Below are 27,880 nucleotides of genomic sequence, written 5' to 3' on the forward strand. Positions count from 1 at the left end.
TTAGAACAGGTTTGTTTTGAGAGCACCGGGTTTCCTCTGAAATGAGGACAGGACACCAGCAAAAGGTCCAGGCACTGAGTCAGCTGGCTGCCAAGCCTTCAGGAGGTCAGCTGTGTTGGCACTGCTACTGGTGGTGACTCCAGGCCAGATGGGTGCCTTTAGTGGCTGGTTGCCGTGGCTGGCCACAAGGCTAGCCCCTGAGCCAGGGCTGGGGCTCAGGCTGTTTCCTGGGCTGTTGAGGCTCCCTGTGGTGGGCAGAGAGGCTGTGCTGTCGGGGGTGGGGCTGCAGTTGGACTCTTTGGATTCATCATCTTCCGAAGAGGACCTGGCGTCAGATTTCTTATTGGCGGTGGAGCTGCCGCTGCTTCCTCCCTTAGAGTTTGCTGCTCTCTCTTGCTTACGGAACTTAGCTCGGCGATTCTGAAACCAAACCTGGGTGATGGAAGGAGACAGAACAAAATTAACTTTAACCAAGGCTTCCCTCATCTCTAAAAAAAACAACAAGCAGACAGAGCAGAAGCTTCAATAATACAGAGAGAGGATTTCTAGAAAGCCATCAAATCAGAGCAGGGGTGGAGCCAGAAGCCCATTTTTAGGGATTCTCAAAAGTGGACTGGGGGAACCCAATATTTTCTCCCCTTCCCCCCATGCAGCCACCATAATAAAATATTACCTTTCTCTGGCCCCAACAGCAGAAGATGGCTCCTGAGTGAATCACGCTTGAAGCAGCACTCAATTCCGCTACTAATATCAGCTCTGTTAGACTTAAACTGAGCATAAGCGACTGAACTGGCATTAGTGGCCAGAGTGTGCTCGCTGCATTAAGTACCGCTCCGCTGCAGGTGCAACAGGCAGGAGACATTTTTAGCTGGTGGGACTTGGCATTCCTGCAGAGGGGGCCCAGGCTCCCCTTGTGGTTTTGCCACTGGATCACTCACTGCAGTGACATACCTGGCTTGCTGGCTACCCAGGGCACCTCCAGAAAGTGAAGGGGTGCTTGGAGCATTCATGGCACCGCAGTCTGCATGCGTACGGCCATCTGCTCTGCTGGTCCCCCACCCGAGAACAGGACGTTGATATCAGGAGAGCGAGGGCCAACAGAGCCAACGGCCACTCGCAAGCGGACTGTGGCCCTATAACCACTCCAACACCCCCAATTTCCTGCGTATGGGACATACTGCCCTTAATACACTAGGGACTCATTGTCAGGATCAGCTTAACCACTAGGTAAACTAGGTGATTGCCTAAGGCAGGGGTGTCCAATGTCGGTCCTCGAGGGCCGCAATCCAGTCGGGTTTTCAGGATTTTCCCAATGAATATGCATTGAAAGCAATGCATGCAAATAGATCTCATGCATATTCATTGGGGAAATCTTGAAAACTCGACTGGATTGCGGCCCTCGAGGACCGACATTGGACACCCCTGGCCTAAGGCAACAGTTTTGGGGGGGGTGGCAGGGGTGCACAGAGCAACTGCAGTCAGCTCCTAACTGCCCTCTCAAGAACCAAATACACACACAAAACAGAAGTTTGGTAACTGAACTATACAATTATGGTCATCCCAACACAGTCCTATACAAGTGCACAAGTATCGGATGAGATGGGGGGTGAATGGGGAGTGTGGGTTGGGGACCTAAAGTTCTTTGGGAAAGGCGTAATGCTAAAGGTTAATCTCAAGGACTCCTGCACTGGCTGTGAACTTAGCCATAGACTCCCTCACACAATAATATAAACTATAATCAATTTAGATCACAGGCATTAGCACTCACTGTCAGGGCTGGCTTAACCACCAGGAAAGACTAGGCAGGTGACTAGGGCAACACCTTTTCTTTTTTTTTTTACGGATCATAAAATGTATTTTTATATATCACATCTCTCTTTTGTGCTCTTGAAAGCATTTTGGGATCTTTACGATAAATTTACATCTTGAAGACTAAAAATTACAAAAGCTACAGATGATATTGCAAAATATGAAATACGGAGGCCTATTTAATAAATGTGTGCAATGACACTAAAATTAGAAATTACCTACCTAAAAATGTAGGAACATCAGACTTAAGGCCTTCTTTTACTAAACCGTGGTAGTGGTTTCTACTGCGGTCCATGGCACTATGGCAACCACTTCTAAATGGCAGTGAAGAGCCGCCCCACCGTAGCTCAAAGAATCCGAGAGAGAGTGGGTCATTTTCAAATAGACAACATGGGTTTAGTGGAGGGAAATCTTGCCTCGCCAATCTACTGCATTCCTTTGAAGGAGTGAATGAATATGTGGATAAAGATGAACCAGCTGACATTGTGTATGTGACAAAGTACCTCAAGAAAGACTTCTGAGGAAATCAGAAAATCATGGGATATGAGGTGATGGCCTATTGTGGATTACGAACTGGTTGAATGACAGAAAACAGGTTAAATGGTCAATATTGTGAATGGAGATAGGTAAATAGTGGGGTGCCCCAGGGGTCTATGCTGGGACCGCTGCTTTGTCATTTATCAATGATCTAGAGATGACACAAAGTTGTTAAATCGCAAGCAGATTATGAAAAATTGCAAGAGGACCTTGGGAGGCCGATGATGTTTAATGTGAGCAAGTGCAAAGAGATGCATGTGGGAAAGAGGAACCCGAACTATAGCTACGTGATACTGGCTTCTGTGTTAGGTGTACAGAATGACGCAGGAAAAAAATTTGTCCCTGTCCCCGCCAGCTCAGTTCTCATCCCTGCCCCGTCCCCGTCAGCCATCTGATCCCATCTGCACAAGCCTCGAATCGTTAAGATTTTATACTGAAAAGTATAAAAAGAAACAATATTCTGTACAATTGTCATTGTCCTGTCTATAGTTTCCATAACCTGAAGAAGCGCCACAAGGGGGAGCACTTGTAGAAACATGAGACAGCTCAGAGGTGAGAATAAGTGAGGAAAGGAAAACAAGAGGTATGGGGGGCAGGATTAAGAGTGACCCTGGACTAGAAGGCCACAGGAGGCAGAAAGGAAGGTCTTATATCAACGGAACATCAGATGGTAAAGCTGGTGGTGAGGAACCTCAGACTGTTGTGGGCAGAGGAGCATCTTCACAGCATGGCTTGGTGGAGCTGGTATTCAATTCACATAAGAACATAAGAGTTGCCCTACTGGGACAGATCGAAAGTCCATCAGTCCTAGTATCCTGTTTCCAACAGTGGCCAACCCAAGTCCCAAGTACCCGGCGGAAACCCAAAGAGTAGCAACATTCCAGAGCTGAGATTGTGACGTCATAATGCCTCATTCCACCAGTGCCTAAGAGTCAACCTCAGCAGTCTGTTTGTTTATTTATCACCTGCCCTTATCCAGGGCGAGTTACATATTAACAGAGAAAATAAAACATAACATTTATCGTACAAATCACATTAAAAAACCCCCCACTAAAACAAACTACATGCATACATGTAAAATCAGATTCCATAGGACATACACGTCGCATCAATGACGAACATCTTTTACGGCCAAGAACTGGCCAACCCTATCATACATCAAAAAGTAAAATAGCACATTGTGATGTCACAATGGCTCAATTGTCCTAGACTTGGCTCACATAAGAGCTGCCATATTGGGACAGACCGAAGGTCCATCAAGCCCTGTTTCCAACAGTGGCCAACCCAGGTCCCAAGTAACTAGCTAGATCCCAAGTAGTAAAACAGATTTTATGCTGCTTATCCTAAGAATTAGTGGATTTCCCCAATGTAGGCAATGCTCAGCGTCATTTATAGAATCTGGCATTTACTGGCAACCATTTAGGAGATTATGTCCCACGTTAAGTCTATGTTATTACATTACATTGGTGTCTTCTATCCCGCCAATACCTTTCAGTTCTAGGCGGTTTACAACAACAGTTGGCGTGGACATTTCCAGGGAGAATACATGGTTAATAGATGTAGTATGCGTCAGGATCTGGGGAGTGCACGCTAATCAGGACACACTTGTTGACTAGTGCTACCACACCCGTTCCCTGACCATGATGCTCCCCGGTCAGTAAACTTCCAAAACAATTAACGTTTTCCCAGATTGTGCGCATTAGTGCTTCACGCAGTGCAGTAAAAGAGCACCTATGTTACCAGAAGAAAGACATTCTATCGCCAGAACCCAACCTTCAACAACCAGATATTCTGTCAGCGGAACTCAACCTGCTATAAGCACTCGGATACTTAAGCAAAACTCACATTATCAGTGATCTGTTGGATGCAAATGAGCTGAAGGAAGGGCACCAAATTTTTTCCCAGGTGAGGCCACCATCTGGTGACCAGTGTGTGTCAATGACATCAGCCTCACCAGACGTTTTATTGGGTGTATCCTCAAGAAGGTGGGCATTCTCTTCATCTGTTGAGAAACGCCTTGTCCTTCAAGCATGTGGCTCTTCCTCCCACCTACTTTCCCCTTTCTGACATGGCCTTGAATAGAGAGGCAGAGAAAAGCCAGAATGATGACGAGAGCTGGCCTAGAGATCTCTAGGGGCCGACACTGGCCCCCAGGCCTTGCATTGAAAAACACTGCACTGTTATGCTAGTATAGCTACATTATATCACTGGAACCAGTGGAGGAGTAAGGGAGGCGGGTCTTAGTGAGGGTGCTGACACCTCTCTGCATCCCTATGCCACGCATGTGCCCTCCCTTCCCCACCCCCTGTAGCTCTTTAAATCTTTGCTAGTGCAAGCAATTACTCTGGCCTACTGCTTGCACAAGCCTGACTCCTGAAATCGCTTCCCAGGTCGTGGGTGAGGAAGTGACATCAGAGGGAAAGCCAATGCCAGCGTGAACGGCAGGCTGGAGGTACAGGGTTGGAAGGGAGGGTGTGAGTGTGACATGTGGAGCGCATAAGGAGGGGGGAGAGAGAAAGGTGCAGGGGGGCCTCCTACCTTCGCTACCCCACTGACTGGAACCTAACCTATCGGCACTCCAATATTCTGTCACCAGCACTCCGATACTCAGAGCTCACTATGTTACCAGTATAAAGCTCCTCTGTCACCAGAACCCAACATGCTAGAGAGCTCACTATTTTTATTACCATTATAGCTACATTCTATCATCAGACTGCAAGGAGGAAGTAGAGAGACCGGTGAATCTTATGATCAGACAGCGAGGGAAACACCAGGTAAAGGGAGCTTGCTGGGAGGAGACTAAGGGGCATGGAGACACAGGGGGACTGGGTGGCACGAGGGCGAAAACTGAGGGCAATATAGGGGTGCCACAAGGCGAGGGGGATCAAACAGAGGCTCAAGGGATGATAGCCCAGGAGGGGGCCGGTAGGGCTAGAAAACCCAGAGGAAAAGCGGGGGAGTGGGGTGGCGAAAATGTGGGGAAACCGAAAGCTACAAGGATAAAGGCTGAGGGCAAAGCAGAAGCACAGGGAACAGGAGAACTGCCCGAAATTCAAGGGGAGGCGGCCCAGGTAAATACGGAGGTGGAGGAAAAACGACGGGACCTGCGGTGCTTATACGCAAATGCAAGAAGCCTCATGGCCAAGATGGGTGAACTAGAGGTCGTAGCCAAGGGGGAGGACCTGGATATAATTGGAATTACAGAAACATGGTGGACAGAGGAGAATCAATGGGATGTGGCGCTGCCGGGGTACAAGCTATACAGGAGGGACAGGACCCACAAGAAGGGGGGAGGCATAGCACTATATATAAAGGACTCTATCTACTCGGTCGGGATGGATATGGCAAAGAAGGCAGAAGGGCTGGAATCGCTATGGGTCAAATTGCCGGGAAACAAGTGTGCAGGCATAAAACTGGGGCTGTACTATCGCCCACCTGGTACGCCGGAGGAAATCGGACACGACTTGGAAGCTGAACTGAGACAAGAATGCAGGACTGGAAGTGTAACAGTGATGGGGGACTTCAACTACCCGGGGATTGACTGGAGTACGGGTCACTCCAACTGCACTAGGGAAACAGGATTTGTAGAAGCTGTGAGGGACTGCTTCATGGAGCAACTAGTCAGGGAACCGACGCGAGGGAGTGCTACTCTTGACCTCATCCTAAACGGATTAGGGGGGCCTGCAAGAGGGGTAGAAGTGGGAGGACCACTAGGCAACAGTGACCACAACGCGATCCGATTCACATTAGAAAGGGGGACACCCACAGTAAGGAGGACCGCAACAACTGCGCTCAACTTCAGGAAAGGGAACTATGTTGCTATGAGGGAAATGGTGGGGAGGAAGCTCAAAAACATCCTTAGGATGGAGACTGTAGGAAGCGCCTGGACCCTATTCAGGGACACCCTGCAGGAAGCACAAAGAATGTACGTCCCAAGTTTCAGGAAAGGCGGCAAGAACAAGCGGTCAAAGGACCCGGTTTGGATCTCAACAGAAGTAAAGAGGGCAATAAATGACAAGAAAGTGTCCTTCCGGAGATGGAAAAAGGACCCAACGGAGGAAAATCACCAGGCGCACAGGAAATGCCAAAAGGAATGCCACCGAGAGGTTAGAAAAGCAAAAGGGAAATACGAAGAGGGGCTGGCCAGAGAGGCGAAAAACTTCAAGGCATTCTTCAGTTACGTAAAGGGGAAGCGACCAGCGAGAGAGGAGGTGGGGCCGTTGGACGATGGGGATAGGAAGGGAGTGATTAAGGAGGATAAAGAGGTAGCTGAGAGGTTGAACACGTTCTTCTCGTCGGTTTTCACGAGAGAAGACACATCTAATATACCGGACTCAGAGGAGCTCATGAGTGGGGAACAGGCTGAAAAATTAGAACACATAGAGGTAAGTAAGGAGGATGTCCTCAAGCAGATAGACAGGTTAAAATGCGGCAAATCGCCGGGCCCGGACGGGATCCACCCAAGGGTTCTGAAAGAACTAAGACAAGAAATAGCGGGCACAATCCAGCATGTTTGCAACCTATCCTTGAAAACTGGAGAGGTACCAGAGGACTGGAAATTGGCGAATGTCACACCTATCTTCAAGAAGGGATCGAGGGGTGACCCCGGGAACTACAGGCCGGTAAGCCTGACTTCAATTATAGGGAAGATGGTGGAAGCTATGATCAAGGACGGTATTTGCGAGCACATCGAGAGAAATGGCCTACTGAGAACAAGCCAGCACGGATTCTGTAAGGGAAGGTTGTGCTTAATGAACCTTCTGTACTTCTTTGAGGGAATAAGCAGTCGGGTGGACAATGGGGAACCCATAGACATCATTTACCTCGATTTTCAAAAGGCTTTCGACAAGGTGCCACATGAAAGGCTGCTTAGGAAGCTGTGGAACCACGGGGTGGGAGGGGATGTGCACAGATGGATCGAGCACTGGTTATCGGGTAGACTGCAGAGGGTTGGAGTAAAGGGCCAATATTCTGACTGGCGGGGAGTCACGAGCGGTGTGCCACAGGGATCGGTGCTGGGGCCGTTACTCTTCAACATATTTATCAATGACCTGGAAAAGGAGGCAAAGTGCGAGGTTATAAAATTTGCAGACGATACCAAACTGTGCGGCAGAGTTAGGTCCAGGGAGGAGTGTGAGGACCTGCAAAGGGACCTGGACAAGCTGGAAGACTGGGCAAACAAATGGCAAATGAGCTTTAACGTGGAAAAATGCAAGGTCATGCATATAGGGAAAAAGAACCCGTTGTTCAACTACAAATTGGGGGGGGCAATGTTGGGAGACAGCAGTCTTGAGAGAGACTTGGGTGTGCTGGTGGATGCATCACTGAAGCCATCTGTACAGTGCGCGGCAGCCTCGAAAAAAGCCAACAGAATGCTGGGCATCATAAAGAGGGGCATAACAACCAGGACGCGGGAAGTCATCATGCCATTGTATCGAGCGATGGTGCGTCCACATCTGGAATACTGTGTTCAATATTGGTCGCCGTACCTCAAGAAGGACATGGCGGTACTTGAGAGAGTCCAAAGGAGAGCAACGAAGCTGGTAAGAGGGCTGGAACACTGCCCGTACGCCGAGAGGTTGGATAGGCTGGGGCTCTTCTCTCTGGAAAAAAGGAGGCTCAGGGGAGATATGATAGAGACCTTCAAGATCATGAGGGGCATAGAGAGGGTGGATAGGGACAGATTCTTCAGGCTGAAGGGGTCAACAGGCACGAGGGGGCATTCGGAGAAACTGAAGGGAGATAGGTTCAGAACAAATGCAAGGAAGTTTTTTTTCACCCAAAGGGTCGTGGACACTTGGAATGCGCTACCGGAGGAAGTGATCAGGCAGAGTACGGTACAAGGATTCAAACAGGGATTGGACGGATTCCTGAGGGATAGGGGGATCGTGGGATACTGAGAGAGGTGCTGAGATGTAACACAGGTATAGAAAGCTAACCAGGGGTCGCGGCCTGCTCTGGTCGTGCATGTGCAAGACCGGAGGGTTAGGACTTCGATGGGAAGATAGAACTCAATGGGAAACCAAGGTGGCAAGGGGGCCCCTTCTGGTGACTCAGACAGGCCGTGACCTGTTCGGGCCGCCGCGGGAGCGGACTGCCGGGCGGGATGGACCTATGGTCTGACCCGGCGGAGGCACTGCTTATGTTCTTATGTTCTTAGAACCCAACTAGTTAACAGCACCCAGATATTCTGTCTCTAGAACTCAACGGGTTAATAGTATGAAGATATTCTATCAACTGAACCCAATACTCGTATGTTAGCAACACTGATGCCAGTAGAACTCAATGAGCCGACAACATTCAGATATCCTACTCAAGACTCGAGGGACTTTCAGGCTAAATATGTTATTTTGAGAGAGCTCAATACTCTACCAGCGCAATATTCAATCAACAGAATGAAGACTTATCTGTTTCAAACATTTCCCGGCAAGTAATGATGGATGGTTGATATATTTTGTTATATTGATTACGACTTTGTAGCTCGCTCTGCTTGTGCAGTTCCTACTTTGTTATCCACATAGAACGGGAAGGTTTTGCAGAATAAAAATAAAGTGTTATGAGCACACATACTCCATATCCAGAATTCCATGTGCCACCAACAGACAGATATTGTAATGAAGATATTTGGGTGCACTGACAAATGAGTGCAGAACAATTGCACTCCAACAAAAGCGCAGGGCTAAGTGTGCGAAGGACGACTCCTCAGGCCCCGTCCCTTGGGAGGAGTGTCAGCAAATCAGGGCCTTCGTGTTATATCATGATTTGGGTTCCCATAATCATGCTATAAACCTTACCCTAACACTAGATAGCAAAAAGACAAAAAAGAATCCACCACCGCAATTGTCCTGCGCTCATTTAATGGGTCACCAAATATTTGAGTTCATTGTATTTGCGATGCCTAATGGTTAAAGCAACAGGGCTGCGAACCAGGGCATTTCGGATCGAAATCCTTCTTCGCCCACAGCTGCTCCTTGTGAACTTAGGCAAAATTATGAGCCCTCTGGGAAAAAATCACCAGAAACAGCCACTTGAAAAGTACTTCACAAAATCACGTTCACTTCATTTTTATTAGAGGAGATTAGAAAATCATTGATTAGGAAGCAAACTCGTTAACTCCATTTTTAGACCTATGACATTAAAATTGGCTACTCTTAACATTTTGGATCAGTGATGTGAATCATTTTTTTCCCAGAGATAGCCAGGATTGGTTCATTTTCCATCGTCTCACGTATCACCTTAGAGCAGGGGTGTCAAAGTCCCTTCTCAAGGGCCGCAACCCAGTCGGGTTTTCAGGATTTCCCCAATGAATATGCATGAGATCTATTTGCATACAATGAAAGCAGTTCATGTAAATAGATCTCATGCATATTCATTGGGGGAAATCCTGAAAACCCGACTGGATTGCGGCCCTCAAGGAGGGACTTTGACACCCCTGCCTTAGAGTGTGCACTTTCTCTTGGACAATTGCAATACACATGAAAAGGCAAATTAAATCCTCGTGAAAAATTACCAAATATCTTGACAACAAAACTCAGTGTGTTGTAAACTATTCTTTCAACAGCACTGTACATGCTAGCCACAAACGCACATGCTAGCCATAAACAAATGGATCCAGTTCCTTGGACCAGATGGAGTTGTGGAGTGAGGGGTTCCTGCCATTGCTCAACAGTGACATCTACTGGTCAAACATCAGATAAACTACAGCTTCTTTCAGTAAAAGGAGTCGCGACTCTGATTGGGTTATAGCAGGGATCTCAAAGTCCCTCCTCGAGGGCCACAATCCAGTCGGGTTTTCAGGATTTCCCCAATGAATATGCATTGAAAGCAGTGCATGCACATAGATCTCATGCAGATTCATTGGGGAAATCCTGAAAACCCGACTAGATTGCGGCCCTCAAGGAGGGACTTTGAGATCCCTGGGTTATAGGGTTACCATATGGCTCCAGAAAAAAAGAAGATGGATTGAGATATCCAGGTCTTACTTCCATTGAAATCAATGAAAGTGAGGAGGATGGAACTAAAACCAGGATGTCTCAATCCATCCTCCTTTGTCTGGAGCCATATGTTAACCTTACTTATAGAAATGCCATGTATAAAATGGTTAGGAAAAATATGGCAGAGGGAATGTTGCAATTTTCAACAGACGAGATATCACATTGTGGAAACACAAGAGCATCTGCAACTCGATTGCAATAATAATCTATATATATAAAATCGGAGGTATGTATGTGTGTATGTATGTGTGTATGTGCCACGATCACGCAAAAACGGCTTGACCGATTTGAACGAAACTTGGTATGCAGATCCCTCACTACCTGGGGTGATATGTTCTGGGGGTCTCGCGGCCCACCTGCACACGTGGGCGGAGCTACAAACAGAAAATCAGATTTCACACATTCATGTCAATGGAAAAAATGTAAAAAGCTGCCATTCTCAAAGTAATTCACAAACGGCTTGACCGATTTGAACGAAACTTGGTATGCAGATCCCTCACTACCTGGGGTGATATGTTCTGGGGGTCTCGCGGCCCACCTGCACACGTGGGTGGAGCTACAAACAGAAAATCAGATTTCACACATTCATGTCAATGGAAAAAATGTAAAAAGCTGCCATTCTCACAGTAATTCACAAACGGCTTGACCGATTTGAACGAAACTTGGTATGCAGATCCCTCACTACCTAGGGTGATATGTTCTGGGGGTCTCGCGGCCCACCTGCACTCGTGGGCGGAGCTACAAACAGAAAATCAGATTTCACCCATTTATGTCAATGGAAAAAATGTAAAAAGCTGCCTTTCTCACAGTAATTCAAAAACGGCTTGACCGATTTGAACGAAACTTGGTATGCAGATCCCTCACTACCTGGGGTGATATGTTCTGGGGGTCTCTTCACCCAAGAATTTATATGTTCGTGCTCCTGGAGGTGAAACTAAAAATGTTGTTTATAATCAAGTTTTGTGTTTGTTATATTGTATTCATTTTGTCAAATATTTCACATTATAATTTGAATATTGTACTTTTTATTAAGCTGTAAAAAAATAATTTCATTCACCACTATAAAGTATCTTTATTTGAATCCATTTACAGTGTTATTGCTATAATTAAATACCCGTGCAACGCCGGGGCATCAGCTAGTATACAATAATAATACAGGACTGCTGAGGTTACTTTCCGATATCCAGAAATATAAGAAAGAACTGAGAACAACTATGTTTGTGGAGGCTTTTAATTGAGTGCCCTGTGATATTAATTGTGAGTGTTATAGATGTATCCTCTATTTGTATGTTTTGTATTTTACAGAATATGACCATTATGTTTGTAATTTGTAAATGTCCTAGGGGAATAATTTTTGGTAAAGCATCAGCTTGTGGGGTTTTTGGCCAACCAAAATGTCTTTTATTTCAGAAAGCCTCTATGATTGGGCAAATTTGGTTGCAGAAAGAATCTCCAAGATTTTGGCATTGGAAGAATCAATTACATTGCTTATTTTTATTTGAGAATTGGGAGGTTCGAGGTTCGCCTTAAAAAACTCGTCTTTTTATGGAGGTTTGGGATCCTTATATTCAGAATCTTTCACCAAAAATATGAAGTTTGGTTATCAATGATTTATTATGAAAATTTAGGTTTACTAATTACATTCCAGTTATTTATTTTAATTTTTTATTTTTGTCAACTTTCATCCAGGGTGAGGGATTTCATTTAGGGGAAGATAGTGGGTAAGGGATGGAATTAAGGGGGGTGTAGATAAGATTGAATTAATTCATGTGGAAATTAAATTTGAAAGAGTGATTAAAATTTGTATGAAATTTATTGTAATTCTTATTGTATTGAATGTATTTTTGTATTATCCTATTGTACTGATTATTTGATTCTTTCAATAAAAATTGTTATACATAAGTGGGTTCGAAATTTTTAAAATAAAATGAATTAAGGGTGTCACAAAAGTGTGTCTTGCCAGTGACTTCAGTGTCCCTTTACATTACATTTGTGATTTCTATTCCGCCTGTGCCTTGCAGACACTGAGAGGTGAGCTCAGAAAGGAGGAGTGTGTTGTAGCTGAGACATTCCTCAGTCTTCAAAGGACTGTGTTTCTAGAAGACTCATGGCAGCTGTTGTAGAGTGGAAGAGTGGCCCAGTGGTTAAAGCAGCTGCCTCAACACCCGGCGGTTGTGAGTTTGATTCCCACTTCAGCTCCTTGTGACTCTGGACAAGTCACTTAACTCTCCAGTGCCCCAGGTACAAAATAATGCCTGTGTATAATATGTAAACTGTAAGGCAATATGTCACGCCAAGCCCAAATGATGAAGATATGACTGTCTTATTTTGGTCACACCGTCAGAAAAGAAAGACATCATGTTTGGGAAGATTGAAGAAACCAGGTGAAGAGGGTGACCTGAAATCACATGGCTGGACATGTTGAAAACAACCATGGGGATGACACTGGAGGACCTTTCTGGACTAGCACAAAACCGATTTCTTTTTAGATCTGTTATTCATCAAGTCGTTAGGACTTGAGCATGAGTTGATGGCACCTAAGAAGAAGGTGGCAATATATCAGATCCCATCACCTTTCCCTTTCTTTTGTTCTCTTCTGAAGAGCCCATGGGCACACAGGAGTGGAAGCTATGTTTAAGTCCAGGAGGATTAGGGACCTGAGAAGTCCAGATGCTAAAGCTGGGTCTGGGTCCCATATGATGGCAAAAAAAACCCCCCCAGTTCAGGATTAAGGCTGGAGTGGGCTTCAAGGGCAATTCCAGTAGTTGTGAAGTATATATGCGGGAAACGAAGACGGGAAACTGACAGGGTTGACGGTTAATCTAGAAAAGGTATGCAGGCAGATTGATAGGCTTAAAAATGATAAATTCCCGGGACCGGATGGCATCCATCCAAGGGTAATCAAGGAAAGAAAGGGGCTATAGCTGAACTACTTCAACTAAAAGCCAATCTGTCGATCAAATCGGGAAGGATTCTGGAAGACTGGAAGGTGGCAAGTGTTATGCCGATCTTCAAGAAAGATTTGAGGGGTGATCCAGGAAACTACAGACCGGTGAGTCTGACCTCAGTACCGGGAAAGATGGTAGAGGTGCTGATAAAGGACCGCATCATTGTGCAGCTTGATGAACACAATCTGATGAGGACCAGCCAGCAAGGTTTCAGCAAAGGAAGATCTTGCTTGACGAACTTGCTGTACTTCTTTGAGGGAGTAAACAGGCAGATAGACAAGGGTGACCCGGTCGACATTGTATATCTGGATTTTCAAAAGGCATTCGACAAGGTTCCACATGAACAACTACTTTGAAAAATTGTGAGCCATGGAATCGAGGGTAAAATACTCACATGGATTAAATACCTGCTATGTTTGTTTGGCCTTTATTGTTTAATAAACTGTTTTGAAAAAAAAACAACAAACTGGCTGGCGGATAGGAAACAGAGAGTGGGAGTAAATGGACAATACTCGGACTGGAAAAGCATCACCAGTGGAGTGCTGCAGGGTTCGGTGCTTGGGCTCGTGTTCTTCAACATATTTATAAATGATCTGGAAATTGGTACGACGAGCAAGGTGATTAAATTTGCAGATGATACTAAGTTATTCAGAGTAGTGAAGACGCAGAAGATCTGCAATATGACATAAACACGCTCAAGAAATGGGCCACGACATGGCAAATGAGGTTCAATGTGGATAAGTGTAAGATGATACATGTCAATAACAAAAATCTTATACATGAATACAGGATTTCCAGGACGGTACTTGGAGAGACCCCCCAGGAAAGAGACTTGGGAGTACTGGTCAACAAGTCGATGAAGCTGTCTGCGCAATGTGCGGCAGCGGCAAAAAGGGCGAACAGAATGCTAGGAATGATTAAGAAAGGGATCACAAACAGATTGGAGAAGGTTATCATGCCGCTGTACCGGGCCATGGTACGCCCTCATCTGGAATACTGCGTCCAGCACTGGTCGCCGTACATGAAAAAGGACATGGTACTACTCGAAAGGGTCCAGAGAAGGGCGACTAAGATGGTTTAGGGGTTGGAGGAGCTGCCGTACAGCGAAAGATTAGAGAAACCGGGCTTCTTCTCCCTCGAACAGAGGAGATTGAGAGGGGACATGATTGAAACATTCAAGGTACTGAAGGGAATAGACTTAGTAGATAAGGACAGGTTGTTCACCCTCTCCAAGGTAGGGAGAGCGAGAGGGCACTCTCTAAAGCTGAAAAGGGATAGATTCCGTACAAACGTAAGGAAGTTCTTCTTCACCCAGAGAGTGGTAGAAAGCTGGAACCCTCTTCCGGAGACTGTTATAGGGGAAAACACCCTCCAGGGATTCAAGACAAAGTTAGACAAGTTCCTGCTGAACCAGAACATACGCAGATAAGGCTAGACTCAAGGCAATGGTCTTTGACCTAGGGGCTGCCGCGTGAGCTGACTGCTGAGCCCGTTGGACCACTGGTCTGACCCAGCAGCAGCGATTCTTATGTTCTTATGTTGTTCCAGGCAGTTTTCTAAGGTCTGTGCCCCATAATTGGCAGGGAGAGACAAAGACTAAAGCTTTACAGGCTGCTGTAGAGCTCTCGTATGTAGTGGCTCTTGAAAGCCTTTATTATTCCCTGTTGAAGGAGCTGGATGAGGGATGTTATGTTAGGAGGCATGAAGAGAGCTTCAACGTCAGGATATGCATTTTTCAGGTCTTGCCAACAGTGCATTATCCAAAATCAGCAAGGTTTTATAGGGTGGCGATAACATTCAGTTGGAGCGAAAGCTAGAAGGATGCTAGGTTGCATAGGGAGAGGAGATGGGGTAGAGGTGGTAGAGACAGACACTGTGTCTGAATTCAAGAAAGCATGGGACAGGCATGTGGGATCTCTTAGGGAGAGGAGGAGATGGTGGATGCTGAGGATGGGCCATTCCATTCCGGAATCTTGGAGGCTGGATGGTGGCTGGCTGACAGTTGAGCTCCCTCCTTTTAAACAACTATATTTCATTTATTTAATTATAAAATCCTCTAAAAGGACATCAACCAAGCAAAAGAAGCATATGGTATATGCGTTATGAGAAAAGACCAGCTGTAAATTCTAAACATCAGAAGATACTATGAGCTGTTCGCCTGCTCCTGCCTTTTGCCTGCTCTCACCATAACTGACATCTCTAGGGCTCCCAGGCCACCTTCTCTTCCTCCGGGGCTCGGCGTGTGAGCGAGCTCAGCCCCCCAGAAGCAGCCGGGAACCCTCCTGAACTGCGGCAGTTGAGCCGTTCGCCTGCTCCTGCCTTTTGCCTGCTCTCACCGCAGCTAACATCTCCAGGGCTCCCAGGCCACCTCTCTTCCTCCGGGGCTCGGCGTGAGTGCAAGCTCCGCCCCCCAGTAGCAGCCGGGAACACTCCGCTAGCTTCGGCCATGAATAGGAGCGACCCCCACGACCACCACCGCCATCGGGAGGCCATGGTTGGTCCGGACGGCACAGTCATCGAGGCGCCGCAAACGGTCAGAGAGGCGCGAGCGGTGCCTGTCCACAAAGGAGACAGATTCAGTGAATTTGGCATGCAGGAGGCGAGTGTGAATGTTTTAGACGAGTTGATGACCAGAGACACTGGATTTGGGGCTTCCGGTTTGCTGACAAGGATCGGATGACATCTGGAGAAGTTTGGCAGCCAAAGCAGTGAAGTCATTTCAAGCTGGACTTCAGTCTTGACTGTTTCTGTTTTTTATTTTTCACTTTCTTTTTAGTTTATGATATATTTTAAATCTCATTCATTGTTTTGCCACTTGTTTTTGTTTTTATTTTATTATTTAAATTTCGTTTAAATTTCCCCAGAATTCTATAGCTTCAACGGTTCTCCCTTCTGCTTCTATTTCCTATCTCCCCTCTTTTCAACCTTTCAAAGTCCTTTAGATCATTGTAGTCTTATTGGAATGTTTATTTTCTTATTTTTCTCATCTATCTCTATTTTTATTTCTTCATTACTCTACTAATTGTCATTTTCCCAGGTACTTTAGTTAGATTGTGAGCCTTCGGGACAGTAAGGGAATTTCTAAGTACCTATCTTACTTATAATTTTAATGCACCCTATTGTCTATTTTCTGTAAACCGCTTAGAATCCTAACGGAATTTAGCGGTATATAAGAAATAAATTACATTACATTACATTACATTTGGCCTTTATCTGCCATCATGTTTCTATAACCATAAAGCTCTATGACCTCACAATGCAGGTGTAAAGAGCCTTAGCCTATAGGAAGAGGAGATGCAAATGTTAAGAGCCTTAGCCAATAGGGAGAGGAGGAGACAGTGGATGTTGAGGATGGGCCATTTGGCCTTTATCTGCCATCATGTTTCTATAACCATAAAGTTCTATGACCTCACAATGCAGGTATAAAGAGCCTTAGCCAATAGGGAGAGGAGATGCAAATGTTAAGAGCCTTAGCCAATAGGGAGAGGAGGAGATAGTGGATGTTGAGGATGGGCCATTTGGCCTTTATCTGCCATCATGTTTCTCTAACTATAAAGCTCTATGACCTCACAATGCAGGTGTAAAGAGCCTTAGCCAATAGGAAGAGGAGATGCAAATGTTAAGAGCCTTAGCCAATAGGGAGAAGAGGAGAATGTGAATGCTGTGGATGGGCCATTTGGCCTTTATCTGCCGTCATGTTTCTAGAGTGGCCATGGCTTAACAATTAATGGACACCATTGTTCTGTGGTGTGCATCTCCAAGGTGGGAATGGACCTGGCAGAGATATAAAGCAGGTCAGGGTTGTGCCAAGCAACTAGGTGTTAGCTTATAGAACAATGGGAGTTACACATATAGGACCAGCTTCAGTGAGTGGCACTCAAAGATGGCATGATTCTATCAAGGGCCCACGCGCTATGGAATTGCCCTTAGCACCGATTCCCATGACTAACTGCAGGGCATCGGGTCTTGCTCCTGCTGAAACCTGGCATACATGTTGACACTCAAGTTAAGTGCGCTGAGGCAGAGGTCTAGAACTTTTTGGAATACCCCTGACAGCCAGGGTCATGCCCCCTTTTCAGTTAAGCACTATACCTTATAGAATAGCATGTCATTAATGAATGCTAATTGACTTCAGTAATTGGTTATTAGCTCTCAGTTAATAGAAACATAGAAACATGACAACAGATAAAGGCCAAATGGCCCATCCAGTCTGCCCATCCGCAGTAACCATCTCATGTGCCTATCCCAGGCCCCCTTCAATTCAGACGCAGTCTCTGTCCCACCACCTCTTCCGGGAGACTGTTCCACGCATCTACCACCCTTTCCTTAAAAAAGTATTTCTCATCACCTCTTCACTTCTTCCTATGCCCTCTCATTGAAGAGCTTCCTTTCAAATGAGAGACTCGACCCATGCGCCTTTACGTCATGTAGGTATTTAATCGTCTCTATCATATCTCCCCTCTCCCGCCTTTCCTCCAAAGTCTACAGACTGAGATCTTGAAGTCTAGGTGATGAAGAGACCACGCACCATTCTAGTATCATTCCTCTGGACCAATAGTGAAGGGCTTTTTACTTCAATTTGGGCAGATCTGGGTGCCATATATAAACTTGGGGAGATAACATTTATCCCAGCTGTTAACATGGAATAAACACCAAAATGCGGACCTAGGTTAGTATGTGCAATTTTTCTGTGATTGGCACCATACTGAGATTCAGGGTCTTTGACCGAATTGTTCCCTAAGAGTCATCATGTTGCTTCTTTAGGCGATGGGGGGGGGGGTCGCATCACTCAAAATCCCAAACCACTGCTTAGCTGCATTTGGTTTTTGCTGGCACGTGGCAGGGGGCAGCGAGGAGGCAGGAGAGGCTCCAGGAAGGCTACCAAGTATTTCCATGCTAAGAAGCAGAATCCAGGACACTGAGACTAAGCTGCCAGGCCCGGTCTGCGCCTGTGCATCGATCCTGTGGATTCTGTCCTCTCTCTCCCTTTCAAAAAAAAAATTAACTGTGAGCTTTTTAATGGTCTCACGAGATGACTGATATACTGTACTGCAGATCTATTTCAGGCAAACGTGTAAAACCTGAGGGGCTGGGGGCAGGATTGGGAAACATTGTTCAAGAGCTTTATTTCCTCTGAAACAGGTTTGCTTCTGTGGGCGTGGATTTCAGGCACTGCCATATGGGCACCGAAATTATGGGCACTCAAACGGCAGCACCTCTAGGTCCTTTCTCCCTACCCCATAGTAACCTCCAAAGCCTGGTGGAGAGCAGGGCCTGAGCCTGCTCGTTGCTGAGGGGTCCTTGGTGCAAAGGAAGAGCTGCCCCCAAGCTATGCCTGTCAGGGACGATGATTGAAGGCTCTTTATCTGCCGTCATCTACTATGTTAGCACAGATCTGCCCTAACATCGGGCACCAATTACTGAATTGCCCTCATTAGAGATATCCACGGCAACTGCAAGGTGCACTCACCCCCCCCCCTTCCCAGCAGCCTAATATGAGTTTTCCCCAAAGTGAACACAGCACATTAAACTGTCTTGGGTCATCATTAAACACCTAATGGAGGGTCCTGTAATGCCGGTTAGGTCACGAAAACATTAAAGCATTTCATGGTATTTTGCTCACATTACTATTTTTGAAGGGGCGTGGCATAGGCAGAAAGTAGGCGTGTCTGCATTTTGATTGGCATGTGGTAACTAGTTAACACAGACACAGAGCAAACGTACTTAGCGCCTCCTATGCAGGAGGTGCTACCGGTAAACGTCTCGCATGCTAATGGCAGCATTACCACATGGCCTGATAAAACCCAGAAAGAAATGGCCTTTTTCCGTTAGCACTCAGGAAATTCCCATGTTATGCTGCACATTTTAGGGAAAGGGTGCCCGCGGTTCGATGAATATGCCCCAGAGTGAATGAAGCCAAGGAGTTCATTCCACTGGGCAGCAGCAGGGGGCAGAGCAAACGTCACTGAAGAAACCCCACTACAAGTGCCAGCAGTAAATTTGCCACTGAGATCGTGCTTAGGAGTGAGGTTCATTCCTGCCACAGTACGTGCGAAACTAACCTATTTGGAGAAATTGCCCCTGACAACACCACATCTGCTAATCTTTCATAACAACATAAGAAGTTGCCTCCGCTGAGGCAGACCAGAAGTCCATCTCATCTAGCGGTCCGCTCCCGCGGCGGCCCATCAGGTCTATTGCCTGAGCAGTGGTCCCTGACTATTTCTATAACCTACCTCTACTCCTATCTGTACCCCTCAATCCCTTTGTCCTCTAGGAACCTATCCAAACCTTCTTTGAAGCCCTGTAACGTGCTCCTGCCTACCACAGCCTCCGGAAGCGCGTTCCATGTATCCACCACCCTCTGGGTGAAAAAGAACTTCCTGGCGTTTGTTCTAAACCTGTCCCCTTTCAATTTCTCCGAGTGCCCCCTTGTACTTGTGGTTCCCCATAATTTGAAAAATCTGTCCCTGTCTACTTTTTCTATACCCTTCAGGATCTTGAAGGTTTCTATCATGTCTCCTCTAAGTCTCCGCTTCTCCAGGGAGAACAGCCCCAACTTTTTTAGTCTGTCATTATATGAGAGATTTTCCATACCCTTTGGTTTGCTTTCGAAAATGGTTATAACGAACAAACCTTTATGAAAGAGGGTGACGATGTGATTGCTAGACCTCTGCTGCTTTTTTCTTAATTGAGACCTGTTTGGTCCTCTGTAGCAGGTATAATTTGCAGAGTATAATAATGAAACGGAATGGTCACTGCCGCTAAAACCCAATGCGTCCATGGGGGATAGACAGAGAACTTTCCACTCGACTGCAAGACTCAGCCCAGTTGAAAGCTCCCTATGCTGACAAACCTGAAAGCCTGTAGAAGTCTCCATCCCTTCCCTGATGCAGGACTTGTCCCAATAGCATCTCAGACTACCGCATCTAGGAACACTTTGAACTGGTTTGGTGCTGCTAAAATGCCATATAGGGACGTTTCCATTTTGCAGACACACAGAGGCTGATGCAGAAAGGCTTGTGGTAGAACCATGAGCGGATGACTGAACACGCAGCTTCTACCCAGTGGCATAGTACGTGAGGGGGGAGGGGGGTCCGCCCCTCCTCCTCTCCACCCCTGCCTGTTCCCACTCCTCCACTCAGCCATCCCTCCCCCTGTACCTCTAGTTGTTCAATGCCGCAAGCAACAAGTTCAACGTACTCCTTGGGGCCGAGTCGTCTCTCCTGCTGACATCACTTCCGGGTGTCATGCATAGGAAGTGACATCAGAGGGAGAGCCGACGGGGTCACGAGGAGCACGTAGATGTTCTTGTTGCTCGCAGCGGTGAACAACTAGAGGTAGGGGTAAGGAGGGTGCATGCGCTGCAAGAGGGGGATCAGGGAAGGAGCGGGGAGGTGGTGATCAGGGTGGAGAAGGGGCACCTCTTACCCTCACTTTGCCACTGCTTCTACCAGAAACTTAATTCCATACAAGGACCCACATATAGTATATGTAAACCGCTTTGATTGCACCCACAGAAAGGTCCTTTACCCTTTACTATGCAGGAGCCTAATGATATGCAAAATTAAAATGCACAGATCTTGCATGTTAATAGGGGAAAGCATACTGGGCACTTGTGTCCAAGGGTTTCGTGGTGAGTGGCTTCTTGTGCACATGTCCAAACAATACATTAGTCTCAAAACACTTTCTTGTAGATGCATTTTTTGGTGAGGCTGATATTTATTACCTTACATTGGTGTCTTCTATCCCGCCAATACCTTTCAGTTCTAGGCAGTTTACAAGAAGAATTGGCTTGGGCATTCCCAGGGAGATTGCAAAGTTGATAGCTATAGTATGCGTTGGGATCTGGGAAGGATCGATACGGTTTGGTTAGATCATTTGACAAATTTCTTGAATAGTATAGTTTTCAGCTCTTTCCTGAATGTTATGTCGTCGGGGGTCTATAGAACAGGGCTGATGTCCTCACACTTTGGGCTTGGTTTGGACACATTCACACAATCAGTTGCCTCCCTTCAGTTTTTAAACTTATGAGGGGCTGCTGAAAAGTTCTCAGCCCAACCAACAAAATTGGGACAGTCTCCATCGAGGGCTATGCGTGCAGTCTGGCGATTTTCCATTTTTTAATGTTCCGTATTTTTACGACGGAAAATCACTGGATTAAGTTTATAGCCCTCGATGGAGACTGCCCCAACTTTGTTGGCTGGGCCGGGAACTTTTCAGCAGCCCCTCATACAGGCACTTCTTTTCAGTTGCAAACGAAGTCAAAACTGCCAGTGAAATGTCTAATCCTCTCCGCTAACCTTTCTTGTGAGCATAGCTTCCTTCTCTGCATTCACGGAATAATTAAATGCACTCATGACCATATATTTTAATGGAGTGTGTGGCCACGTCTTCCAGATAAGTTAACACCTGGGCTCAAACCCTACCAACATTCTGCGGCCACTAACGAGCTCGTAAAACCCGTGGCAACCGCGCGGTTGGGGCTGCTAGCCCCAGTGAATGCTGCATAATCTTATGGAATCATTACCTCCCAGTTCAGATTTTGACGCACTCTTTTGGGATTCAGATTTTTCACTCATCTTTCCAGCACTGGGCTAATACATCTATCCCTGCATAGCTCTCACACTGCAGTGATGGGCTCTACACTGCACTGACGAAGCCACTTTCCACTGCACTGTCAGTCCTCAAACCGCATTGATAGTACTCGTACAGGGTTAGCTGTGTCATGTAGGATTGTCAACATCTGGGCGGTACAGCATCATCAACCACATTCACAGAGCATTTAAATGTACAGTACTGCCAGGTTCCATGTTAGTAACATAGTAAATGGCGGCAGATAAAGAGCTGAACGGTCCATCCAGTCGGCCCATTAAAAGTACCTGATTAAATTAACTTGTCTCTTCTTTGATATTTCTGGGTCGTAGACTGTAAAGTCCACCTTGTATTGTCTTAGGTTCCAAATGCTGAAGTTGCCGTCTAATCAAGCCATTGTGACATCACTGCTGAGGTTGGCTCTTAGGCATTGGTGGAATGAGGCATTATGACATCACAATCTCAGCTCTGGAATGTTGCTACTCTTTGGGTTTCTGCCATTGTGACATCACTGCTGAGGTTGGCTCTTAGGCATTGGTGGAATGAGGCATTATGACATCACAATCTCAGCTCTGGAATGTTGCTACTCTTTGGGTTTCTGCCAGGTAACATAGTAAATGACGGCAGATAAAGACCTGAACGGTCCATCCAGTCGACCCATTAGTTAGACCCACTAAAAGTACCTGATTAAATTAACTTGTGTCTTCTTTGATATTTCTGGGTCATAGACTGTAAAGTCCACCTGGTATTGTCCTAGGTTCCAAATACTGAAGTTGCCATCCAAGCTCACTCCAGCCTATCCAACCATCCCATTTGCAGGATATCTACCGTAAAGTCTGGCCAGAAACATCCTCATGTTCCAAGTTAGTGGAGTTCCCATTGATGCCCTCCCCAGCCCATCCTACACCAAATCACCACCTATGGGGCACAGACCGTGCAAGTCTGTCCAGTACCGGCCTTTGCTCTTTAATTTGCATTCTACTTTTTCTAATTAGAGATCCTCTTTGTTTATCTCACGTTTTTTTAAATTCAGTCACCGTTTTCCTCTCCATCACTTCCCTCATTGGGGAGGGGAGGGGGGTTATTCCAGATATCTACCACCCTCTCCATGAAAAAGAATTTCCTAACATTGCTCCTGAGTTTTCCTCCCCGTAACTTCAAATGATAGTTTTACCATTTTCCAATCTAATCTTCTATTTGTGTGTCACAGGCTCAAGGCGACTTCCAGAGAGAAGAAGGTGGACTAAAGAGAGGGCGGAGTCAGGGAGGTAGGGAAAAAGAGGAGAATTTTGAGAGATTCATATAAATTCAGGTAACAAAGAAGAGTTTTCAGCTTTGACACGCAGCTCCTGATTTGTAAGGCCCGACTTTAGTGCAGGAAGAGGCGGTTGGAGCAGACAGCGAGTGATTTCCTTCACTCGCCGGTGCTCCAGCTGTTCTCTCCTGCCTCTCCCGCTGCCCTCTCCAGTGTCCCCCCCCTCCGAAAAACCGTATTCGTGGTTTTTCAAGATTCGCAGGGGCTCCTGGAACAGAACCCCCGCGAATATCGGGGGAGTACTGTACCTTTCAAGTATTTAAACATCTGTATCACATCTCCCTTGTCCCTCCTCTCCTCTTGTGAGGTCTTATCAGAAAGTGTGAGGAGAAGGGGAAGCCCTTTAGGGCAATCTCTACTTCAGAAATCCAGTGGACTTCAGATTCACTGATTGGACAAGTTTTACTTTGCATTACCACCACCTAAATACAGCCAAACCTCTACTGTCAGGATTCTGGCTGCGATGGAGACCTTCCTGAAGACACGCGTTCTACTGGACTCCCTTCACCGCCAACTCTAGGCTACAATGTTGTTCTTTAAGCTCGAGTGTCGACTGGCACCTTCTTGGACGCTATCAGGCTCCGTAAAGCAACGCAAGTTTCTTGAATTTATAAACACCATCAAGAGCACTTAGATCAATAAATCAGAAACGCCTAATAGTCTCGTCTCATCGAGAAATAGTCCATGAACACATTAGGGCAGCTACTTTTCCAGTAATGGGAACGTAACTTTGGAATTGTAGACCTAACCCTTCGATTAACAGGAAGACTGGATAAGTTTTAAAATGAATTAAGAACATAAGGATTGCCGCTGCTGGGTCAGACCTGCGGTCCATCGTGCGCTCACTTGGCGGCCCTTAGGTCAAAAACCAGTGCCCTGAGACTAGCCCTACCTGCGTACGTTCTGGTTCAGCAGGAACTTGTTTAACTTTGTCTTGAATCCCTGGAGGGTTTCTTTTTAGTGATGAATATGGAAATAAATAGAAATATTTTGATATGGAAATAAATAGAAATATTTTCAGTGCCGAGAGAATCCTGTAAAAGACACAAGATGTTTTGATTTGATTTTGAATTTTAAAATTGAACTGTAATTTTATTTTTATTTTATGTAACTAATTTGTTATTTGTACTTTAGACTGTAAGCTGAACAGAAGGTCTATGATGCTTGGAGCGGGATAGTAAGTTTTAGACAAACCTTGATAGGCAGTATAGAAAACACTTGAAACTTGTCTACTGCTAGCCTTCATATGGCCTTTTTGATAGAGTTTTCAATCTTTAACCCTACTCCTTTGCCCTCCAACCCAGCCAGCAGATTAATTGTTCCCCTTAACTGTATCCATGGCATCCTGTTTGTCTGTTAGATTGTAAGCTCTTTGGTGCAGGGACTTTCTTTGTGACTCTGTACAGCGATGCGTGCGTCTGGTAGCGCTACAGAAGTAATTCATAGTAGTGGTGTGAAGAGTTTCCGTCTTTGGGAGGCAGAGCTGAGATTGTGATGTCATAATGCCTCATTACACCAATAAGAGCCAACCTCATCAGTGATGTCACAATAGCTTGAATGTCCTGTACTCCCCTCTGCCCTTCAACACAGCCAGCAGATTAACCCTTCCCCTTAACTGTGTCCATGACATCCTCTTTGTCTGTTTAGACTGTAAGCTCTTTGGAGCAGGGACTGTCTTCTTTGTGACTCTGTATAGTACTGGGTGCGTCTGATAGCCCTATAGAAATAATTAATAGTAGTAGTGCCAGCTGTGCTACCAGCCTTAGCTACACTGCCAGCTTTCTGCCTTCCATGCCAGTTTCCCACCACACTGCCAGGCTACTGTTACCCCTTTAGCCGATCTCTTTAAATGTCAATAATTGAAGGACAGACCACCCAGTTTGTTGTCCGTCTAAGCAGCTCCAGCCCTGTTCCTTTCTGAAAGAGAAAACGTTTCCACCAGAAGCTTCCCTTGCTACCTTTCCTGACGTTTATTTTACTTTGGGTTTAGCTCACACCTTAATTTGTCAGGTAGACTAGGTTTATCATATAATATTAACAGATCAAAAGCCGAACACCCAGGTTGCTAGGGTTGTACGACCTACACATTCATGTACAGTAAAACCTTGGGTTGAAAGTAACTTGGTTTGCAAGTGTTTTGCAAGACAAGCAAAACATTTGATTAAATTTTAACTTGATATACAAGCAATGTTTTGCAATACAAGTACATACAGTATACACGCATCACAACTGAGCCGATGGTTCTTCTGTCTCTGACGTTGTGGGAGTGAAGTGACTGTTCTAAACGCGCGAGGTCTTGCAATACGAGTACATACAGTATACACGCGTCACATCACAACTAAGCCGATGGTTCTTCTCTCTCTGACGCCGCGGGAGTGTGGTGACTGTTCTAAACGAGCGAGGTCATGCAATACAAGTACATATAGTATTTTGGATTAAAGTTGGTGGGTTGTGGAACGAATCGTCTGAATTTCCATTATTTCATATGGGGAATTCACTTTGATATACGAGTATTTTAGATTACAAGTATGGTTTTGGAACGAATTGTGCTCGTAAACCAAGGTTTTACTCTATTTCTTGCCACCTTCACCCCTGCTTGAGGGGTTCCCCTTAGCACAGTTATCCCTATCGTGCAGAAAGGGGGAAATAATACATTGATTGCCATAAGGAAGGTTTGGTAGAAGAACTGGATGGAAAGCAAGGGTTGAGCTTTGAAGGGCAGGACCACATGAGGTTACCAATTGCTACCATCTAATGGGGACAGGATAAGCTACAGAGCGTAGATGCAGTGGGTGGAAAGCCGGAACGATTTGGGAGCTCTGAACGGGAGGCTCACCTGTACTCTGGCTTCAGTCAGGTCGATCTTCAGAGCCAGCTCCTCCCGGGTATAGATGTCCGGATAATGCGTCTCGGCGAAGACTCTCTCCAGCTCCTTCAGCTGCGAACTGGTGAAAGTGGTTCGGATCCTCCTCTGCTTTCTCTTCTCGTTGATGCCGGAGGGGTCCGAGAAAAACTTGTAAGGAACTGGAAGGGAAAGACAGGAGGATGGGTTATAAAAACCCCACCAAAAACCTTTCCGCCAGATAAATACAGTTTTAGCATCAAAGTGGGGAAGGAGGAAGTGGGTGGTGGGGAAGGAGGAAGTGGGTGGTGGGGAAGGAGGAAGTGAGAGATCTTTCCTTTTAAAAATGGGTGTGTTTGTTTCGTTAGAACGATAATCGAAAAAAAAAAAAAAAAAAAATCTGATTCCTTAACTAAATAAAACTGAGGAGGGGCAAACAAACCAAACCGCAGACAGGAAAAAAAGGGAAAGTGCTCAAAATTATTTGGAACTATTCACTGCCTATGGCAAGGAAAAAAACAGTGTTCTGTCTGTACACTAAAAATACGTAGAGCAAATAATTTACAGTATAGATAAATACAGTATAAATATATTTAGGTGGCTAATATAGAGTCACACCCTTATATATTCACAAATCAAAATCGATTTTGACTGAAATAACAATGGCTGTCATCCACTTATCTGCAGGGTCCTACCATCTCTCTATAAAGTGGCAGCAAAATGAGATTTCCAATCCAGTGGTAATTTTTTTATTGCATATATTCCCAGTGGGAGAGAACCCCCCCCACCCCCCACCCCAAAGTCTCAGAATTCATCATTTCATCAAAAAGTGGAAGCCCTCAAATGAAATACAGTATCTTGATGTAATACTCGCATTTGCCCTAACCTGATTACCCATTCATTTGTTTTGGCTGTGAACATAGGAATACCAGGCCCTAACTTCATTACACCCTCCCAAATCCTATAACTTTATAACTGCATTTCACAAAATTAGTTTATAACTTGGTTGGGGTTGGTTTTTTTCCCAAGTCCAAAACAGATATATAAAGACGTCGCCTTCCCGGTTTCTAAACAAACGAAGGGAGAAGGCGCAAAGTGGTTCCCATTAATTCAATGTCCCAAGTGGGGTTTCTGTCCGGCTTCAGCCATCCCAAAGAAATCTTGCAAACAGCTAAACGAGCCTCTCTGCGGTTACCTGTCGAATAAGGTGAAGGCTGGTGATCTCTGAGAGCCCCCAGGGTACAGCTGGCAGTGGTGAGGGGTGGGCACCCAGGGTTGCCCCCAAAGCTGGTCCTGATGGGATTGTACTGGAAGGTGTTAGCCTGGCTGCAGGAGCTGAAATCAGCATAGGCAGAAGCCTCCATGGCTGCCATGCAGGAGTCGTAGGAGTTCAGGTAAGTGTAATCCATTTCCACAGGAAAAAAAACCTCTAAAATCAAAGAAAAATCAGGGTTTTTTTTTTCTCTTTTTCCCCCAAAATCTTGATGGAGCAGAGAGAGAGAGAGAGAAGGAGGCGGAAAAGAGGGATCTACAGTCTCCCCCTGCCTCCTTCCAGCCTCATCCTCTCGGAGGAGCACATTGGGGTGTCAGCGGAGAGACCCTCCCTCCCTCCCTGCCTGGAGCCCCTATAGTGAGCAAATGTGCCTCCTGCACGCCCAGAGATGCTTATAATGTACTGGGGAGCACTGGAAGACAATGGCCAGGCGGTGGTCTCTTAGCATGACAATATCTCCCGAGTCTTTTGGGGGCAGTAGAAAGCGGGCAGTCCCCTCCCACCCCCTGCATCACTAATTCAGCTCTTAACCCTTGCAGGCCCCCTTCCCTTTACAACTAGAAATCC

The 27,880-nt window shown here is 46.0% G+C and overlaps 1 protein-coding gene across 1 annotated transcript; it reads right to left on the reverse strand.

Annotated features, from left to right (window-relative positions):
• Positions 1-27,449, reverse strand: PHOX2A (paired like homeobox 2A). Its single transcript, XM_033947647.1, has 3 exons — positions 27,236-27,449; positions 26,035-26,222; positions 1-432 (listed from the first exon to the last, which is right to left on the reverse strand). The coding sequence occupies exons 1-3, from the start codon at positions 27,447-27,449 to the stop codon at positions 1-3; spliced, it is 834 nt and encodes a 277-aa protein (XP_033803538.1).
• Between the last annotated feature and the right edge of the window lie 431 nt (positions 27,450-27,880).

The sequence above is a fragment of the Geotrypetes seraphini genome, chromosome 6 (assembly GCF_902459505.1).
Source record: "Geotrypetes seraphini chromosome 6, aGeoSer1.1, whole genome shotgun sequence".
Classification (NCBI taxonomy): domain Eukaryota; kingdom Metazoa; phylum Chordata; class Amphibia; order Gymnophiona; family Dermophiidae; genus Geotrypetes; species Geotrypetes seraphini.

Coding starts and splice junctions, on each gene's coding strand:
- PHOX2A (XM_033947647.1), bottom strand. CDS start 27,449: ATGGATTACACTTACCTGAACTCCTACGACTCCTGCATGGCAGCCATG. Junction 26,223..27,235: donor GCCTTCACCTTATTCGACAG/GTAACCGCAGAG, acceptor TTTCCCTTCCAG/TTCCTTACAAGTTTTTCTCG. Junction 433..26,034: donor TGACTGAAGCCAGAGTACAG/GTGAGCCTCCCG, acceptor TCCATCACCCAG/GTTTGGTTTCAGAATCGCCG.